This window comes from Sciurus carolinensis, chromosome 1, assembly GCF_902686445.1.
Source record: "Sciurus carolinensis chromosome 1, mSciCar1.2, whole genome shotgun sequence".
Classification (NCBI taxonomy): Eukaryota; Metazoa; Chordata; class Mammalia; order Rodentia; family Sciuridae; genus Sciurus; species Sciurus carolinensis.
The window spans coordinates 130,508,860-130,528,374 of NC_062213.1; the positions used below are offsets into that span (position 1 = coordinate 130,508,860).

Genomic DNA, 19,515 nt, shown 5'->3' on the forward strand with positions numbered 1-19,515 from the left:
TATGAAAATACCTAACATTCAAAATAAAGACAGAATTTTAAAGGCTGCGAGAGAAAAAATCAAATTACATTCAGGGGGGATCCAATATGGATATCAGCAGATTTTTCAACCCAGACCCTAAAAGCTAGAACGACCTGGAACAACATTTTTCAAGCTCTGAAAGAAAACCGGATGCCAACCAGAATCTTATACCCAGCAAAACTTACCTTCAGATTTGACGATGAAATAAAACCCTTCCATGATAAACAAAAGCTAAAAGAATTTACAAAAAGAAAGCTGGCACTACAGAACATCCTCAGCAAAATATGCCATGAGGAAGAGATGAAAAACAACGATGTAAATCAGCAAAGGGAGGGACTACCCTAAAGGAACAGCCAAATAAAGAAGAAACCAAGTAGTGTCACAAAAAAAAAAAAAAAAAAAAAAAAAAAAAAAAAAAAAAAGACTCAAATGACTGGGAATACAAATCATATCTCAATAATAACCCTGAATGTTAATGGCCTGAACTCATCAATCATAGACAGGTAGATTGGATTAAAAAGAAAAATCCAACAATTTGCTGCCTGCAAGAGACTCATCTCATAGAAAAAGATTCCCACAGACTAAAGGTGAAAGGATGGGAAAAAACATACCATGCACATGGACACAGCAAAAAAGCTGGAGTATCCATCCTCATATCAGATAATGTGGACTTCAAACCAAAGTTAGTCAGAAGGGATAAAGAAGGACATTTCATACTGTTTAACAGAACCATAAATCAGCAAGATATAACAATCATAAATATCTATGTCCCAAACAGTGGCTCATCCATGTATGTCAAACAAATCCTTCTCAGTTCCCAAAATCAAATAGATCACAACACAATAATACTAGGTGACTTTAACACACCTCTCTCACCACTGGACAGATACTCCAAACAAAAATTGAACAAAGAAACCATAGATCTCAATAACACAATCATTAATTTAGACTTAACGGACATATATAGAATATTCCATCCAACAAAGAGTGAATACACTTTCCTCTCAGCAGCACATGGATCCTTCTTTAAAATAGACCATATTTTATGCCACAAAGCTACTGTTAGCAAACACAAGAAGACAGAGATTCTATCAGAACATAATGGATTGAAATTAGAAATAAATGACAGAATAAAAAACGGAAACCACTCCAACACCTGGAAATTAAATAATATGCTATTGTATGATGAATGCCTAACAGAAGACATCAGGAGGGAAATTAAAAAATTCTTACAGGCAAATGAGAACAAAGATACATCATATTTAAATCTCTGGGACACTGTGAAAGCAGTATTTACAGGAATATATATTTCATGGAGCGCATTCAATAAAAGAAGAAAAAAATCAATAAATGCCCTAACACTACAGCTCAAAGCCCTAGAAAAAGAAGAACAGAACAACACCAAAAGTAGTAGAAGACAGGAAATAGTTAAAAATCAGAGCTGAAATCAATGAAATTGAAACAAAAGAAACAATAGAAAAAATTGACAAAATAAATAGTTGGTTCTTTGAAAAAATACACAAAATTGATAAACCCTTAGCCAGACTAAGAAGGAAAGAGAAAACTCAAATTACTAAAGTTCAGAATGAACAAGGAAATATCACAAAAGACACGAGTGAAATACAAAACATAATTAGAAGTTATTTTGAAAATCTATACTCCAACAAAATAGAAAATCTTGAAGACATCAACAGATTTCTAGAGACATATGAATTACCTAAACTGAACCAGGAGGACATACACAATTTAAATAGATCAATTTCAAGTAATGAAATAGAAGTCATCAAAAGCCTAACAACAAAAAAGAGTCCAGAAGCAGATGGGTTCTCAGCCGAGTTCTATAAAATCTTTAAAGAAGAGCTCATTCCAATACTTCTCAAAGTATTTCATGAAATAGAAGAGGAGGGAACCCTCCCAAACTCATTCTATAAAGCCAATATCACCCTGATACCTAAACCAGACAGAGATACATTGAGGAAAGGAAATTTCAGACCAATATCCTTAATGAACACTGATGCAAAAATTCCCAACAAAATTTTAGCAAATCGCATACAAAAATATATTAAAAAGATAATGCACCACGATCAAGTGGGTTTTGTCCCAGGGATGCAAGGTTGGTTCAACGTTCAGAAATCAATAACTTTAATTCACCATATCAACAGTCTTAAAGTCAAGAATCACATGATTATTTCGATAGATGCAGAAAAAGCATTTAATAAAATACAGCATCCCTTCATGCTCAAAACAATAGAAAAATAGGGATAGTGGGAACATTCCTTAACATTGTGAAGGCCATCTATGCTAAGCCCATGGCCAATATCATTCTAAATGGTGAAAAACTGAAAGCATTCCCCCTAAAAACTGGAACAAGGCAGGGATGCCCTCTTTCACCACTTCTATACAACACTGTCCTCGAAACTCTACCCAGAGCAATTAGAAAGACCAAAGAAATTAAAGGGATACGAATAGGAAAAGAAGAGCTCAAACTATCCCTATTTGCTGATGACATGATTCTATATTTAGAGGAACCGGAAAATTCCACCAGAAAACTTTTAGAACTCATAAGTGAATTCAGTAAAGTAGCAGGATATAAGATCAATGCTCATAAATCTAATGCATTTGTATATATAAATGATGAATCTTCAGAAAGAGAGGTTAGGAAAACCACCCCATTCACAATAGCTTCCAAAAAAAATAAAATACTTCGGAATCAATCTCACAAAAGAGGTGAAAGACCTCTACAATGAGAACTACAGAACACTAAAGAAAGAAATTCAAGAAAACCTTAGAAGTTGGAAAGATTTCCCATGTTCTTGGATAGGCAGAATTAATATTGTCAAAATGGCCATACTACCAAAAGTGCTATACAGATTCAATGCAATTCCAATTAAAATCCCAAAGACATACCTTACAGAAATAGAGCAAGCAATCATGAAATTCATCTGGAAGAATAAGAAACCCAGAATAGATAAAGCAATCCTTAGCAGGAAGAGTGAAACGGGGTATCACAATACCAGAACAACTATACTACAAAGCAGTAGTAACAAAAACGGCATGGTATTGGCACCAAAACAGACAAGCAGATCAATGGTACAGAATACAGGACATGGACACAAACCCAAATAAATACAACTTTCTCATACTAGACAAAGGTGCCAAAAATATGCAATGGAGAAAAGAGAAAACAAATGGTGCTGGGAAAACTGAAAATCCATATGCAACAGAATGAAACTAAGCCCCTATCTCTTACCCTGCATAAAAATCAACTCAAAATGGATCAAGGACCTTGGAATCAGAGCAGAGACTCCTGTACCTTATAGAAGAAAAAGTAGGTCCAAATCTTCAACTTAATAGCTTAGGATCAGACTTCCTTAACAGGACTCCCATAGCATAAGAAATAAAAGCAAGTATTAATAACTGGGATAGATTCAAACTAAATAGCTTTCTCTCAGCAAAGGAAACTATCAGCAATGTGAAGAGAGAGCTTATGGAGTGGAAAAAAATCTTTGCCACTCATACTTCAGATAGAGCACTAATCTCCAGAATCTATAAAGAACTCAAAAAACTCTACACCAAGAATGCAAATAACCCAATCAACAAATGGGCTAAGGAAATGAACAGACACTTCACAGAAGAAGCTCTCCAAGCAATCAACAGATATATGAAAAAATGTTCAACATCTCTAGTAATAAGAGAAATGCAAATCAAAACTATCCTAAGATTCCATCTCGCCCCAATTAGAATGGCAATTATCAAGAATACAAGCAACAACAGGTGTTGGTGAGGATGTGGGGAAAGAGGTACACTCATACGTTGCTGGTGGGGTTGCAAATTAGTGCAACCACTCTGGAAAGCAATGTGGAGATTCCTTAGAAAACTTGGAATGGAAGCACCATTTGACCCAGTTATCCCACTCCTTGGCCTGTACCCAAAGGACTTAAAATCAGCATACTACAGAGATACAGCCACATCAAAGTTCACAGCTGCTCAATTCACAATAGCCAGATTGTGGAACCAACCTAGATGCCCTTCAATTGATGAATGGATAAAAAAACTGTGGTATCAATGTTCATAGCTGCTCAATTCACAATAGCCAGATTGTGGAACCAACCTAGATGCCCTTCAATTGATGAATGGATAAAGAAACTGTGGTATATATATACAATGGAATATTACTCAGCCATAAAGAATGATAAAATTATGGTATTTGCAGGCAAATGGATGAAATTGGAGAATATCATGCTAAGTGAGATAAGCCAATCTCAAAAAACCAAAGGACAAATGATCTCGCTGATAAATGGATGATGACACATAATGGGGGGTGGGAGGGGTTAGTTTTAGGGTTAGAGTTAGGGTTAGGGAGGGGAACAAGAATGGAGGAAGAACTGTAGAGAGGGAAAAGAGGGGTGAGAGAGGTGGGGGGAAGGGAAAAAAATAACAGAATGAATCAAACAACATTACCCTATGTAAATTTATGATTCACAAATGGTATGCCTTGACTCCATGTACAAACAGAGAAACAACATGTATCCCATTTGTTTACAATAAAAAAAAAGAAAAAAAAAGAAAAAAAACTGGTATATATATACAACAGAATATTACTCAGCCATAAAAAACAATAAAATTATGGCATTTGCAGGCAAATGGATGAAATTGGAGAATATCATGCTAAGTGAGATAAACCAATCTCAAAAAACCAAAGTAGGAATGATTTCACTGATAAGGGATGATGGCACATAATGGGGGGGGGTGGGAGGGAGGCAAGAATGGACAAAGGAGGGACTATATAGAGGAAAAAGAGGGGTTGGGGGGAGGGAAAAAATGACAGAATGAATCAAAAACTATTACCCTAGGTAAATGTATGATTACACAAATGGTATGCCTCTACTTCATGTACAAACAGAGAAACAGGATGTATCCCATTTGTTTACAATAAAGATAAATTTAAAATATATATATGTATTTAAAAAAAAAAGCCAACCATGCAAAATACTGGGTGAAAACTCGTAGGGTAGAGGGGATGGTAAGTTTAAAAGTCCTAAAGCAGGAATGAATTTACTTGACAAGAGGCCAAAAAGGGAAAGAACAATACAAAATAAGGGAAAAGTCAAGTACTATATCATATAGGGTCTTGTAGGCCACGGAAGAGTTTGGATTTAATTGTATTTGTGATGAGAAGACATGAAAAGGTTTTAGTTAGAAGAGGAATATGATTTATATGTCAAAAGATCATATTAAAGGCTCAGAATAATCCCCGAAATCTTGTAAAGAAGATGGGAAAACCCAAATTTATGGTCTGAAGCCCAGGCCACCACTGTAAGATAAGACGTCTATTTATAAAAATGGGTTTCATTTACATTATGTTATATGGAAAAAATTTCCCTTCCTCTTTAGAACAGGACAATTTTCTTCCAATTATCCTCTTCCACTCCCCAACTTGGAAGGCATGGTGGAACTGGGACTACAGGACTCTAATATGCCCACCTCAGTTTATTGAAAGCTATCCCTCTCAAACATATGATGTATATATTATATCTCTGAATAATCAACATCAAAAACATGTGGTTCTTTCTGTAAGGAGAGACAGAATTTCATTCTATTCTATTTTTAGAAAATATGCAGACTTGCAATAGCTACACAGTTTCAAAAGAAGCTGCTGCTAATGCAAAGTAGTCACTGGGTGCTGGTATTGGAAATGGCCCTCACTTGAACTTCATCCTCTTTAGAATAATATAATCTAGAGAAATTAGAAAAAGACAAATCATAATAACATACTATATACAAAGCACTATACCACATTCTTTTGTTACTGTACTTCACTCAATTCTTTTAACAACCTCAGGAGGCTTGAGAAAGTTAAGGAATTCTCCTAAAGTCATGTAGGAAGTTAGGGCTGGATATAGGACTTCCTGTAAGGACATCGAAGTTCATGGTCTTTCTATTACACTACACTCCCCATAGAAAATCTACCCAGGTTTATAATATGGTAATGGAAAAAATCGAATTGGTTTCGTAGATTACTTTGTTGCAATGTAAAAAATTGCTAAAAGATGTGATTTTGGGGGGGGAAGGTAAAATTCCTCAATCTGTTTTTGCCTTCCAACGGCTTTATATGCCACAATATTAATAAAATTTTAGATGGCAATCTGAGCACAATCAGTTTGATATGTGATATAATAGGAAAGGAAAAAATATAGCATAGTATTGTGATGAGAGTAATGATAAAATGATATAGATTAAACCATATATCCATCAGGAGATACTTTCATGTTTTATTTTAGTGTTATAAAGTCTAGCTTTATCAAACAAGATAAATGAGTTGAACCAAAGAGAAATGTACCTTTTCCAGTGCATTAGGAATAGGAATAAATACACCAATTAGGAAGGAGCCTCCACTGCTAATACAGCACTGCTGGGCAAGAGGACCCAGTAAGTAAGGAGCAGAGCCTTGTTTGCCACACAAGTGAGAAGAAAATATTATAAGAAGCACAAGCCTGGTCATGGCTGGCACTAATATAAGGTATAGTCTGCTTATTTAGATGATACTTTGAAACTAATTTGGCTACTTCTATTTGGCCTTCCCTTGAATGAGTTACTAAATTTGGTGAGCAGTAGTTAAGCCACATTATAAGAAGAAATATTTATCATAAAGATGGAAAGTTAGAGGTGAGTGAGTAGAGACAAATGATTGATGACACTATTTCTTTCCTGATCACTGACCTCTTAGTAAAAAGATCTCATCTTCAAAAGCCTGGGCATGTGAATGTTTAATCTGTCAGTTAATGAGGGGTGATTAAGGAAAACTGAAAGAAAAAGAAAAGACTCTTGTTGCCTTTATTCCTACAGTTAAACTTAGAGGTTAACAATTATGTAAAATAGGGCTGGGGTTCTAGCTCAGTGGTAGAGCACTAGCCTAGCATGTGTGAGGCACTGGGTTGGATCCTCAGCACTACATAAAAATAAATAAATAAAATGAAAGTATTGTGTCCATCTACAACTGAAAAAAAATTTTAAAAAACCAATTATATAAAACAGACAAAAGTTGAAGGACAGCCCATTACCAAATGTCCTTCCCCTAAGATTCTAACCCTATGTCATACATTCCCTAATGAACTTAACAGGAACTTCAGGGTTCTATGGGACAAAATGTGAAAGTTGCTGATTTAAACAGTGTAGAAGAGTATTCTGAGCTAGCTTAAGAATACAGGCCAATGGGAAAACTTTTTAATTTCTTCAGTGCAGTCACTGCACTGGATGAATTCCACTGCAGTGAAATGAATTCTGAATTAATAATCAATAAATATGTGATTTATATTCTACATAAGCACTTATTTACTTGAGTAGATACTTAACCTTAATATACCTTCTCTATCTCAAAGACTGATTCTAAAAATTAAAGGGCATACTAAACATGAACGAAATGCAGAAAATACAAAGTGTTGTTGTCAAGCATTATTACTGCTGAGGACAGAATCTTTTTGGATAAAGGAATAAAGGATATATAAAATAATAGGTAACAGACAGTTAAAATTGTCACTAACCTAAAAGACACTAAGATTTTTTTCTAGGAAAAAATCAAACATGTGCTCTCTATAAATTACTTTCCTTTGCTGATGAATAAGATCCCATAATCATACTTCTTTTGACTTTTGTCTCACTACACAGACATATCATTTTTAATAAATGCCAAAAAGTTGCATCTGAGTCAAACTAGTATTTTTTATTTGAATTTTTAATTAATTCAGTTCTAATTAAGAGTAAAGTGACAGTTTAAAAAATAAAGTCTAAGATATATGAAACATAGCCCCTGGACAAGTTTCCAAAATTACCCAAAGTGATTATCCTTAGGATTGCCATACTTAGAGACTCCAGCTTTTGTTAGCTACCCTTCCCACATTCAATGGATATTTCAAATTGATCATAAAGAAAGAGATCTTATCAGTAGGATACATATGTCTTTTAAGTTGTTTTTCAACAGTGATGATAAAATATCACCAAGAGATCCATTTATATATGCTTTTTACCTACAGAATAATAAACTCTATAGCCTGGCATTTTAAATCTTCCATAATCATAAACTATCTGTTATGGACTGAACATGCCCCTAAATTCATATGTTGAAGTCTAAATTCCCAGTGTGGTTATATTTGGAGATGGGGCGTCATAGGTATGGAACCTAGATCTAAGAGGATTAGTATCCTTAAAAGAGACACCACAGAACAAAAGCACACCGCAAGAAGTGGCTATCCTAGTCAGACACCAACCTTGCTGACACCTTCATTTTTGACTTTCAGACTCCAGAACTGTGAGAAAACAGGTTTCTGTTGTTTAAGCCACCCAGTTTTGGAATTTTGTTATAGAAGCCTTAGCAGATTAATATGCTACTTCTATTACTAAATGCTCTCTCCTACCTCCTGTTTCAGAAAATGTTACTTAGTTGAATTCTACTACATGAGAAATATTTCACTGATCATACAGGGAAATCAGATTCATAACTGCTTTGTATGAAGTATTATTTGCAATCACTTATAGTCAAGCTGTCTTGTAAAACTTATGCTTACCCTTGAAGAGTAATGTATTCTTGAGAGCTTTCAGCCCAACATCCACTCAGCATTGCAGCAAAATAACTGGATCTGGCACTTAAAATGGCCCTAAAGGGAAGTGGGGGAAAAACACAGGTAAACATTTACGTACTATGTAAAATGTAATTTCCATAAAACTGTTAATCTTTATTTAAAACACACAATCTATTTTGTCATGTTTGTATTCACTCTATGATTATTATAATAAAAATTAAAGTTTATATTTATGCTTAAGTGTTTTGTTTGAAACATTAATTACAATGCCCTTATTATCTTTTAGATTTTTTTCTCTTGGAAACTCTTTAATTTAAATAATAATTAAAACCTTTTCTATTACTAAGAGTAATAAATTCCTATAAATGGAGAAAAAAAGACCAAAGATACTATTTAACATCTTGAGGAAACAGCAATAATAAAGAGATTGCAATTATTTGTCATCTGAAGATTTTTTTTAATTAATAGAGAGGCTACGACTATAAAAGTTCTAAGTTCTAGTTCATAACTCACCTAAATTAAGCTCAGGAAAGGTTATATCTTAGGTTTGAGAAAGTGACAGGAGAGATTATTTTCAATTTCCATTCTATCTTCTCAAATAAAATGTTCATTCATTCATTCTTTAATCCAACAAATATCCACTGACTTTTATTCTGTGCTAGGCATTATTCTAGATGCTGGGAACATGGTAGTAAATGAAATATAGAGGAAAATATCCCAGTAGAGGATGGAAGAATTAGGAGAATAGGGAGAAGAGAAAGACATTTCTAGCAATGATTTACTAGATTGTCTCAGCCTGATCATCCTGTTGAAAATAGAAAAGATAGAATACGTATAACACACACACATAAGAAAATAAAGCACAATTTGAAAGCCTCAGAACACTACCATAGTGGTTAGTCAAATTATATGAGAGAAGACAGAAGAGGAGACCCAAGCATCTGAAGTAATTTCTTCCACTGAGGTGATTGCCAAATCAAAAAACAAAAGCAGTGGTTGGGAAGTTGAGAAGATAAGAATAGCTTCTGGCAACCTTCAAAGGCTAGAAGGGACAAAGAACCTGGGAGTTGGGTGCGGTGGCACATGCCTGTAATTCCAGGGACTGGAGGCTGAGGCAGGAGGATTGCCGATTCAAAGTCAGTCTCAGCAATTTAGTGAGGCCCTAAATAACATAGTGAGACTCTGTCTCATGATTAAAAAAAAAAAAAAAAGGGGGGGGGCTGGGAATGTAGGTCAATCGGTAAATGCCCCAAGGAGTAGTATGGGTAGCTAACCTAGAATTTGGGTTTACCCTAGGCTGAAGAGCGAATAAGAAATAGACATGTTATTGTTAGACCAGAAGTCCAGTTTTGAATCAACTCAATCCCTAAGTGGAACAAAGCAATCAATATCTAATCTAATCATGACCCCAAAGCAAAAGGAAATCTTACTTGCATTAAAATAATATAATCTACAGCATCAAATTATTGAGTCCAATGTGGTGGTGCACACCTGTAATCCCAGCTACTTGGGAAGTAAAGACAGGAGGACAGCAAGTTCAAGGTCAGCCTCCAAAAAGGCAAGTCATCAATTGGGAGAAAATATTTGCAAATCACTTATTCAATAAAGGACTTCTATACAAAATATATAAATAGCACAAATGACAGGAAGGAAGAGGGAATAGATTCTAACATTGTACATAAAGACATGTGACACTAGTTAAAGGCACACAGTAATAACATAATGTATATTAGAAATTCTGGAGAAGTGAAGAAAAAAAGCAAAAATTACATACACACATGAGAACAGAAATTTAATAACTAGGCATAGTGGCACATCCCTATAATCTCAGATACTCAAGAGGCTAAGATAGGAGGATTGCAAATTCAACTTTGTTATGGTTTGGATGGATAAAAGGTGTCCCCCAAAAGCTCCTATTAATGCAGGAATGTCCTGAGGTAAAATGATTAGATTATGAGAGCTCTGACCTCCTAATTCTAGTTTGAATGGACTTGGTGGTAATTGTAGGCAGGTGGGGCATGGCTGGGTCACTGTGGGGCAGGCCCTGGAAGGTTGCTCTTCCTGTGGCCCCTCCCCACAGTGTGTATGTGTGTCTCTCTGTCTCTGTCTCTGTCTGTCTGTCTGTCTCTCTCTCTGCTTCATAACCCACCATGAGCAGCTTTCCTCCCTGGGGCCCTTTCACCATGATGTGCTGCCTTATCGTGGGCCTGGAGCAATGGAGCCAACCATATGTGAACTGAGACTTTTGAAACCATGAGCCCCAAATAAACTTTTCCTGCTCTAAGTTGTTTCAGTTGGATATTTTGGTCATAGTGACAGAAAAGCTAACTAGTGTGAAGTTTAATGAGATCCTGTCTCAAAATTTTAAAAAGGTTGGTGATGTGGTAGAGTGATTCAATCCAGAGGTGGAAGAGGAGGAGGAGGTTCAACCTGGAGGAGGAGGAGGAGGAGGAGGAGAAAAAAACTAAAATTTTAAAAGAGTTTTAAATCTCAAGTAATACAAAAGAAAGGCAGGAAAAGAAGACAAAAATAGAACAAAGAAAAAATGAAAACCAATAATAATATGGTAGACTTAGCCCAAATGTATTAATACCACATTACTATAAATGGTAAATTATGAGAATGGGTTTTAAAAGGTAAGATATAATTGCAAGAAATTAATTTTAAACCCATTTTAAATATAAAGACACAGAGAGGTTAAAAGTAAAGGATGTAAAAAGATAAAACTTACAAACACCAATCACAAAAAAGCAGAAGTGACTATATTAACAAAGTAGACTTTTCAAGATATAACCTGGGGTAAAAAGAGATGTTTCATAATTAAAAAGAGCTCAATTCATCATGAGGAAATTCTCATCCCAAATATGTATGTACCAAATACAGTTTCAAAATACATGAAGCAAAAACTGAAGGAAACTGAAGGGATAGACAGACAAATTCACAATTATGCTTGGAGACTTCAACATTCTTCTCAGTAATTAATAGAACAGGTAGACAAAAATTTAGTTAAAGGTCTGTAAGACTTAAACAATAGTGTCAAACAATTTGACATTTATAGAACATTACACTCCAGCACAGCACAATACATAATCTTTTCAAGTACTTAGGACTTGAAATTTACTAAGATGGACTGGGTTATCAAACACATCTCAATAAAGTTAAGTGAACTGAAAATATAATACATTCTATGACCACAATGGAATTAAACTAGAAATTAATAATGGAGAAATAGGTGGAAAATTCCCAATAATTGGAAGTTAAACACACTTCTAGACAATCCATTGGTAAAAAAGAAATTAAAAGGAAGATTAGAAAATACTCTTAGCTGAGTGAAAATGAAAATATATATATCATAATTTGCAGGATGCATCTAACGCGGTGCTTAGAAGGAAATACTTAGTTTTTCAATGCTTATCTTAGAAAAGAAAAAAGTTTCATATCGGTGATTATTGTTTCACCTTTAGAATAATAAAAGCAGTACACATGAAACTTACAGTAAGTCAAGGAAAAAGAAAAATAGAACCTGATAATAAAGTGAATATTTAAAGAACTGTTTGATATAATTTTTATTTTTCTATATAAGAGGACAAAGATAGATTTAAAAAAATTTTTTTAGTTGTAAATGGACATAATACCTTTTTTATTTGTTTATTTTTATGGTGATGAGGATTGAACCCAGGGCCTCATAACGTGCTAGGCAAATGCTCTACTACTGAGCTACAACCCCAGCCGCTAGATTTTTGATTATTTGATTGCCATGCTGGGATTTGAATCTAGGGCTTCTTGCATTCTAGGCAAATATTCGACCACCTAGCTATATTCCCAGCCCAGCCAAAGATAGTTTCTTTAGAGTATTATTGAGTCTCTATGAACAAATTTTTAAATATTAAGCAATGTACGATTCTTTCCTAAAGCATGAAAAGTCAAATTAAAAAGAAAATTTTAAATTATAAAATGTCTGTAATCAAACTCCAATACAGAATATTCATAAAGTAAAAATTTTGAGTACTCTCCATTCTTCCTTGTTTACTTCAATTCCACTCTATAGAAATAATCAATGTTAACAGTTTATTGAATATCCTACCAGGTCTTTTTTCACAGCAGTCTTTTCTAATATATTAACAATGTGGAATTTCAATAAATGCAATCCATTTCATACTGTGTACCTCATTTTTTATTTTTTTGAGAATCTTACTTTCAGCATTAAATATAGCATCTGGTACATACGTGATCATTAATTCCTTATGAAGAATATGATTAGAATTTTATCCTTCCATTTACATATTTTACCTGACTATGACAAGTGGCAAAGATATATAAATATATAGCATGTCATAATTTACCAATAAGGCAGTTATAAGAATGCATCTCTCTGATTATAAACTTCATAAACTGACCTAGGGTTCCAGCTATAGTACTCTGAACCCCAAAACCACACTGGTCCCAAAGTCAGAAATTATTCCCTGCAAATGACTAAGCCTAGAAGAGATAATAAAGGCAGATCTATTCCTGGAGGCAAGAATTTCTCTGAAGACTTTGGCTTGGAAATTTTTTCAACAGCCTTGCCAAATCTTCTCTGGAATTGTACTGTGTCTATGATGTAACTTCTTTCCTTTCTCCTTCACTCAGGGTCAGATTGGTATTGCAGTCTTACAATTTTCTCAGTCTTCTCTAGTTTCCTCCTCATATTCTCTTGCATGTATTTACCCTAATAAACTCCTTTTGAGTTTAATCCCATCTTTGTGGCTGCTTCTCAGAAGATTTGAACAAACACAGCATGTTAGCCATTTTATATCTGAGGAAGATTAAAAGCATCTGAGGCTTAAATGATTACCCTGATCTTAAAATAGAAACTCAGGATAAAATACAGCATCCTTTCATGCTCAAAACACTAGAAAAAATTGGGGTAGTGGGAACATTCCTTAACATTGTAAAGGCCATCTACGCTAAGCCCATGGCCAATATCATTCTAAATGGTGAAAAACTGAAAACATTCCCCCTAAAAACTGGAACAAGGCAGGGATGCCCTCTTCCACCACTTCTATTCAACATCATCCTTGAAACTCTAGCCAGAACAATTAGACAAACCAAAGAAATTAAAGGGATACGAATTGGAAAAGAAGAACTCAAACTATCCCTGTTCGCTGATGACATGATTATATATTTAGAGGAACCTTGAAATTCCACCAGGAAACTTTTAGAACTCATAAGTGAATTCAGTAAAGTAGTAGGTTACAAAATCAATGCTCATAAATCCAATGCACTTTTATACATAAGTGATGAATCTTCAGAAGGAGAAGTTAAGAAAACTACCCCATTCACAATAGCATCGAAAAAAATAAAATACTTGGGAATCAATCTCACAAAAGAGGTGAAAGATCTCTACAATGAGAACTACAGAACACTAAAGAAAGAAATTCAAGAAAACCTTAGAAGATGGAAAGATTTCCCATGTTCTTGGATAGGCAGAATTAATATTGTCAAAATGGCCATACTACCTAAAGGGCTATACAGATTCAATGCAATTCCAATTAAAATCCCAATGATGTACCTTACAGAAATAGAGCAAGCAATCATGAAATTCATCTGGAAGAATAAAAAACCCAGAATAGCTAAAGCAATCCTCAGTAGAAAGAGCGAAGCAGGGGGTATCGCAATACCAGATCTTCAACTCTACTACAAAGCAATAGTAAGAAAAACGGCATGGTATTGGTACCAAAATAGACAGGTAGATCAATGGTACAGAATAGAGGACATGGACATAAAACCCAAATAAATACAATTTTCTCATACTAGACAAAGGGGCCAAAAATATGCAATGGAGAAAAGATAGCCTCTTCAACAAATGGTGCTGGGAAAACTGGAAAACCATATGCAATAGAATGAAATTAAACCCCTATCTCTCACCCTGCACAAAACTCAACTCAAAATGGATCAAGGACCTCGGAATCAGACCAGAGACCCTGCATCTTATAGAAGAAAAAGTAGGTCCAAATCTTCAACTTGTTGGCTTAGGATCAGACTTCCTTAACAGGACTCCCATAGCACAAGAAATAAAAGCAAGAATCAACAACTGGGATAGATTCAAACTAAAAAGCTTTCTCTCAGCAAAGGAAACTATCAGTAATGTGAAGAGAGAGCCTACGGAGTGGGAGAATATCTTTGCCAACCATACTTCAGATAGAGCACTAATTTCCAGAATATATAAAGAACTCAAAAAACTCTACACCAAGAATACAAATAATCCAATCAACAAATGGGCTAAGGAAATGAACAGACAATTCACAGAAGAAGATGTACAAGCAATCAACAGATATATGAAAAAATGTTCAACATCTCTAGTAATAAGAGAAATGCAAATCAAAACCACCCTAAGATTCCATCTCACCCCAATTAGAATGGCGATTATCAAGAATACAAGCAACAACAGGTGTTGGTGAGGATGTGGGGAAAGAGGTACACTCATACATTGCTGCTGGGGTTTCAAATTAGTGCAGCCACTCTGGAAAGCAGTATGGAGATTCCTCAGAAAGCTTGGAATGGAACCACCATTTGACCCAGCTATCCTACTCCTTGGCCTATACCCAAAGGACTTAAAATCAGCATACTACAGAGATACAGCCACATCAATGTTCATTGCTGCTCAATTCACCATAGCCAGATTGTGGAACCAACCTAGACGCCCTTCAGTTGATGAATGGATAAAGAAACTGTGGCATATATATACAATGGAATATTACTGCGCAACGAAGAATGATAAAATTATGGCATTTGTAGGCAAATGGATGAAATTGGAGAATATCATGCTAAGTGAGATAAGCCAATCTCAAAAAACTAAAGGACGAATGATCTCGATGATAAGTGGATGAAGACATATAATGGGGGGTGGGAGGGGTTAGCGTTAGGGTTAGGGTTAGGTTTAGGGTTAGGGATAAGGAGGGTGGTAAGAATGGAGGAAGGAAGGACTGTATAGAGGGAAAAGAGGGGTGGGAGGGGTGGGGGGGAAGGGAAAAAAATAACAGAATGAATCAAACAACATTACCCTATGTAAATTTATGATTACACAAATGGTATGCCTTGACTCCATATACAGAGAAACAACATGTATCCCATTTGTTTACAATAAAAAAAAATTATAAAAAAAAAAGAAAAAAGAAAAGGACTCCCTAGTTAATAAGAATAAAAGTCAATGAAATCATCTCTGGCAAAAAAAAAAAAAAAATAGAAACTCAGAAAACATATATAATTTGGATCATGCCCCAGGTAAAATAACTATAATAATAATAATAATAATAATAATTCAACAATAGATGGCATGTCATATTAAAAATCTTTGCTAAATCTTTTAATTTTCCTACATGTCAAAAACTATTTTCTCTTTTGATTAAATTTAATATCCACTGACAATGCTGCTTCTGGCTCTATCAGAATGCCCTAATTTCCTACTTGCTGATGCTTACGTATGCTATTCTTTAGTACTTCCTAATGTTAGCTGAACTAGATTCACTATTCCAGGCAGAACAATGACCTGGATTACTCAGAAATGCCTCTAAAAGAGAACTTTTGTTGTTTTGTTTTTGTTGTTGTTGTTGTAGCTGCTGTTTTGTTTTAAAACTGGGTCTAATTTTTAAATATTTTTGTCCAAAGAGTTGTGTGTGTACACATATTTGTTTTGCTTTAGCTAAACATAACTGAATATAGATTAAACCCAGAGTAGTGAATCTAAATTTTCTGGAGCTGTCTCACTATTAGTCATCCCACTTCTTAGCAAATATTAAAAGAAAATTTTTTTTCTGTGCTGAGGATTGAACCTAGAGCCTTGTGCATGCTAGACAAGCACTCTTCCATTGAGCTATACTCCCCGCCTCTTTGCAAATATTTTGGAAAATGTTACTTTATAAAAGGACAGTTAATTTTCTCTTAAAAATTTTATGATATCCATTGACTATGGCTTTCATTAGATTAGCCTTTCCTAAATTAAACTGTAAAGTATAATGGATATACTATTATCTAACATAATTAGAACTGATATTTAATTAATCAAAGTCAGGATTTTAAAATCAGTTTTTATATAACATAATCATTTTATCCTACCTTAAAAAACAAATATGCATTCATTCACAGATCTTTCATCATAAGATCAATCTTTGTTTTGTTTTTTGTTTTTTGTTTTGTTTTGGTACCAGGGATTGAACCCAGGGGCTCTTAACCACCAAAACACATCTCCAGTCCTTTTTTATATTTTATTAGAGACAGGGTCTTTCCGAGTTGCTTAGGGCCTTGCTAGATTGCTGAGGCTGGATTTGAACTCTAGATAATCCTTCCTCAGCCTCCAGAGTTGCAGGGATTACAGGTGTGGCCACTGCACCCAGTCCAATCTTTTTTTCTACATGTGGGTTTGCTAATTAAAGTCTCAGCTTTCTCACAAAAGCTATATGTTTATACATTATTTCTTGTTCAAACTTCTATAAAGAGAGTAAAAACTTCTGTGAAGCAATCTGAGGACAGAATGTCTGGTCCTTTTCCTGCAAAGGGCCAGATTATAAATATTTGGGGTTTTTCAGATCCCTGTTGCATATTCTTTGTTTTTTGCTATCTCATATAAAAACAATCCACTTACCACATTCAGGTCATCATTTGTTGACTCCTGATATAAGACAAAGTAGAATAGGCAATATCATGTCTCTCTTACAGATATCTAACACATACTTATAACACATAATACATACTTTTGAAAGCTTACAATATGCCAGACACAATTGTACTTTATATGCATTATCTGATTCAATCCTCACAGTCATCTTATGCTATAATTACTATTATTATTTCTTATACAAATACATTTAAACCTAGAGAGATTACGTAAATTACCCAAATTATTAAGTAGTGAAAATAGAATGCAAACTCAAACTGACTTCACAATTACTAAGCTCTGCCACTTCTGAAAACAATTTCAGTCAATGTACGCAAGGATATACAGATAGTGGCATGATCCAGACTACAACACTGATCTTCAAACACTATGTTGATTTGCTAAATTTTCACAAAAACCTACATCATAAAGGGAGATTTAACAACATCTTAACCCAATGAGTGAATGTTTAATAGTATAATATTAGGCACTGATAAGAAAAGAATATCAGATCTTGAATGTCACCAAGCTAAAATTAGGAATCACTATCCTGCTTTTTTAATAAGAAGAATCTTAATTACAGAATGTAGAGTGCAACAAACAAATTATCTTAAAAACATAGATTAAATTTGTCTCATTAAACATTCAAATAACAAATTACACTATAAAATAGGAGATCAGCAATGCAATGGGTCAGGTAGGTACTTAGGGTCAGACTAAAGGTGACAGGAGGAATTACAGAAAGAAAGAGAAATGTACTCTATCCTGATAGTATTCCCTTGGTAAAGGACAGGAATTCAGGTAGGAAGATAATGTTACAGAGGTCTATGACAAGAGGTAATGTACTGTAGTATCCCAGAATATTCAGAAAAGTAGAAACACAACTAATAAATGGAATCTAAAATAACTAAGGTATCCTTCTTTTATCATAATCCTCCAAACTCTAAATAAAAAGACCTCTCTTCATTTCTGCTTTGAGTAGAAGTATTGGAGACAGACAAGGACAAAGATGGAGGAAAGCATGAAGAAGTTATATTTTAGAGAGGGTAAGGCCTATTTAGAGGGAGAAAAGTGTGGTAAAATGTGGTCTTCTTTAGAGGGCTACTGCTAAACTATTCTTCTTTGGACTAAGGATAAATGCAAGTGATTCAAACCATGTTTCTCTGCTTGTTCCATGTAAGTAATGGGCATGGAAGCTGTTGCTACTATCTGCACAAAAGCTTGTACCAAAGGTCTACCAACTGTAATAATGATGACAGCTAACACATATAGTACTATGGGCCAGGTGCTGTTCAAAGTGTTTTAAATGTAATAAGTAATCCTCATAATCACCCCATGAAATGAGTACTTGTATAATTCCCACCTTTGATGAGGATGCTAAAGGACAGAATGGATAGCTAAATGGTTTGCCCAAATTCAAGCAACTAATGATAGTGAAGCTGGAATTAAAACCCTAGGCAGATTAACTCTACAGTTCACACACACTTAACCAATCACACTTAACCAATCTGGCTTAGGATACCACTACAAACAAATGATTGGCATCAGATTGCCTTTAAGTACATAAAGTGCTGTAGGTATTGAAGTCAGGATCAAAGTAAAGAAGGACAGTACAACTGGCAAGACAATCTTGGAAGAATTGAATTATCAGGGATTTGTTTGAGTAAGTAACTTGAACATTAGAGAAAGTTTAACATAATAGAAGAGTAAATTCCTAGGTTTTCATACCAATTTGAACATATTAAACTAGCAAACTGAACTGTTTTAAATGTTGAAACCTAAAATGAATATAATTAAGATCATAAATTTCGCATTGATCTTTCAATATATGAGTACATATAATTGAAAATAATTAAAGCAGTCATATGAGAAATGCTGATAATGATCATCGAGAACAAGAAGTATTTTAAAAAGTTCTGATGTTGGGCTTTAGAAGAATATGCGGGCTTTGCAGCAATACATATTTTCTGAACTATGCTCTAATATTCCTTGAACTACATAATAAAATCAGTATGCACTAAACACAGAGATGCCCAAATCTGAACTAGAAAGGTAACCTTGTGATTTAGAATTTACTATTGTAACTACATAAGAGCAACAAAGTAGGAAAACTTAAGTCAGATCTTAGAACTCTCCTCAGGAAATTGCTTTTCTAATTAATATGAATTTCTTTTTCACTACTAGGTAAACAAAACAAACCAGAAATGTGAGCAAGTGTTGTCCTGCAACACAAACCTAATATTATGGACCCCGCTCCAAAAACACAGTACTGTTAGTTCACTCTCA

General features: G+C 34.6%; 1 protein-coding gene across 4 annotated transcripts in view; it reads right to left on the minus strand.

Moving 5' to 3' along the window:
- Btbd8 (BTB domain containing 8) overlaps nucleotides 1-19,515 on the minus strand; it is a 99,172-nt gene that overhangs the window by 56,455 nt on the left and 23,202 nt on the right. For all 4 annotated transcript variants that reach the window (XM_047519856.1, XM_047519846.1, XM_047519839.1 and 1 more), the window contains one exon: nucleotides 8,583-8,672. In XM_047519856.1, the coding sequence (XP_047375812.1) occupies nucleotides 8,583-8,672 (90 nt within the window). The remainder of the gene's footprint in view (nucleotides 1-8,582; nucleotides 8,673-19,515) is intronic.